This window comes from Lygodium microphyllum, chromosome 13 (assembly GCF_053477565.2).
Source record: "Lygodium microphyllum isolate KBCC chromosome 13, Lygodium_microphyllum_v1.1.10, whole genome shotgun sequence".
Taxonomy (NCBI): domain Eukaryota; kingdom Viridiplantae; phylum Streptophyta; class Polypodiopsida; order Schizaeales; family Lygodiaceae; genus Lygodium; species Lygodium microphyllum.
In genome coordinates, this window is record NC_141147.1 from 99,122,812 (window position 1) to 99,125,319 (window position 2,508).

General features: G+C 40.2%; 1 protein-coding gene across 2 annotated transcripts; it reads right to left on the minus strand.

Annotated features, from left to right (window-relative positions):
* Window positions 1-223: 223 nt before the first annotated feature.
* Window positions 224-2,218, minus strand: LOC148026956 (elicitor-responsive protein 3-like). Of its 2 annotated transcripts, none has more exons than XM_087691497.1 (5): window positions 1,905-2,218; window positions 1,718-1,783; window positions 1,393-1,519; window positions 845-1,130; window positions 224-550 (listed from the first exon to the last, which is right to left on the minus strand). In XM_087691497.1, exons 1-5 carry the CDS (start codon window positions 1,969-1,971, stop codon window positions 398-400), a joined length of 699 nt encoding a protein of 232 aa, XP_087547623.1. In that variant the 5' UTR covers window positions 1,972-2,218; the 3' UTR covers window positions 224-397. The 2 variants fall into 2 exon arrangements, with proteins under 2 accessions (XP_087547623.1, XP_087547625.1); XM_087691499.1 differs by having other exon boundaries at window positions 845-962; window positions 1,905-2,204.
* Between the last annotated feature and the right edge of the window lie 290 nt (window positions 2,219-2,508).

The window sequence follows — 2,508 nt, forward strand, 5'->3', positions numbered from 1 at the left end:
GCTTTAATATTTGCTTTGAGCATTTAAAAGTAAGGCGAATCTCCTCCTATGATTGTCTACTTTTGTGAATCTCCTTTGAGCAACTACGTGACAGCACAATTGCTTCCCTTTGCTCTCAAAAATAGGAAGCGAGTGAGACATAGGCTATGAAGCTTTGCAATAACCCCAACTATACAAAGAGCAATTAGTGGGCCATGACAATTTTACCAACCAAGTCAACCAGTTGTACATGATGTTATAGCACCCACCTATATTGACTATGTTGCATATCTTAGATACACTTTTTGAGTTTATACATATCTTTCCTCCAAAACATGAGGCACAATGGATTCTACAAGACTTAACTTGTAATTGAGAAAACTTGGAAGGTACAAATATATGCTGATGATTTTTGGAACTAAAAACAACCTTGATTCCAACCTCCTCTTGCACAAGAACCATAAGGGCCATAGTGTGAAAAATGATCGCCCTCATTTGATGCATTAAATCCCGTATCAGTCTGCCCATGTGTGGAATTATAGATGCTCCTTCCATATTGAATATCTTGCCTCTACAACAAAATACAATATTAATTTGATCACAGGCTCATTACTTATGACCATCATTCCTCAATAAACTTTTGTTGGAACCTTCGTAAAACCCTCAATGCAAGTTGGTATGAATCTACCAAGAGAAATGCAAATGGAAATAAAAAAGAATGCAATGCAATACCAAGGTCTTAAGGGTTCAATTGGCATGAATCACAATTATTTGTTTTTAAACTTTTCTCCTTTAAAAGAAAAATGTAATCACTATTCATTTTGCAAATTTTCATTCCAAAATAGATATATGGGAAGAGGAAAACCTTGGGTGTAAATGTAAGTGATAATTTGACCTCCCCATGAAATTTACCATGCTTTGTAACTACACCGTAAGATTGAGTTGGAACATTTCCAACTTGAAGAACATTTGCCAAAGAGATTCTACAAACATCACCCAATGCACCAATTTTCAAAGGAACTTTGCAATTACACGTAAATCCAATCAAATCTCCTTTAAAACCTAAAACGGACCATTTTAATAAAGCAAGTTTATAATCAAGGATGAGAATTAGATGGGAAACCTTCTTCACAGATATCCCTTGGAGAGATCTGCATTACAAAAATTCCACCACATATAATCTAGATATGGTAAGTAGTTAGACTAGTGCCTCATCAATACCCATTCATGCTCGGCCTTATAGTTTTTTTCAATCAAACTTGTTAGATTAGATGCTGATGATGGTGAGGTAAGATTCAGCCAAAAAAAAAAAAAAAAGAATGTGCCGAGGTGGTATAATTTAAGATTGCACGTTCGTGTTCTTTACACATATGTGGTATGTGTGCAAGTAAACAAGGCCTAGGGATCTCTTGCCTGACAGTCCCAAGCTCGTCATCAGCGGTAAAGAAATCCTGGTCCATGATTCTGAGGGTGAGCTCCGAGACTCCCTCCGCAAGCGAGAACACAAATCTCTGGTTCCATGTGGGGTTGCTGCCTTGATCTGCGCATAACATATACAGCGCAGGAGAAGAAGTAATTACACAGAGGAAACAATCTCTCTCTCTCTCTCTCTCTCTCTCTCTCTCTCTCTCTCTCTCTCTCTCTCACAGACACTGCTCTGCCAGAAGAAAGCCATGAAGCCTCCCATCAAACGAATGAGAGAGAGAGAGAGAGAGAGAGAGAGAGAGAGAGAGCCTACTTCTGGCGACGTTGCTCTTCTGGCTCTGACTCCCGCACTTCACAATGGCGTAAGCGTCTGTTTTGGCTGCCCAAACAGGCCACAAAGAAAACAAAGAAAAAGGAGAAAGGAAACAGCAGTGAATATCAATGGTTTAGGTTTTACTCAATAAGGTAACATGTACAGGATTATCGCATGAAGAGCTTACAGAAGAAATCTCCACGCTTGAGACCACGAGCGCTCACCAAATGGACTTCAAGGGTGCCTGCAGGCATGATCAAAAGCCTCTCTCTCAGAGGCTCTCTCTCTCTCTCTCTCTGTCAACTCGAAGAAATCTCTCTCTCTCTCTCAGAGGCTCTCTGTCTCTATCAACTCGAAGAAACTCTCTCAAGCAGGTAGTCGGCCTGAATAGTCTATAATAAGAATAATTCAGTCGTTAGCTTGCACGCCTCTTACAAGCCTCTTACAAGGTACATCTCCTGACTAAGAGACTTCCGGAACCACCCCCTGGTCGGCCACAATCATTAATGATTTTTCTAGTCGCTCACACGGTCTATACTGTACTATGGTCGCGTAGACTGTCGTCCAAGTTAAGACCTACCTTGGTTGCCTCCATCCTAGGGATTTTGAACGAGGAACTCCTATTTTCTCCCCTTGCCTTGATTGGAATTAAAGTTTGCATCTCCCCACTATGATACCACATGGTTCCCCATTTCATTAAACTATGGCTCTCAAACAATATCATGTTCTATATCTCCAACATATACTACAAGGAGAGCACATTTCGTAACTCCAAAATTGAACACTACTAT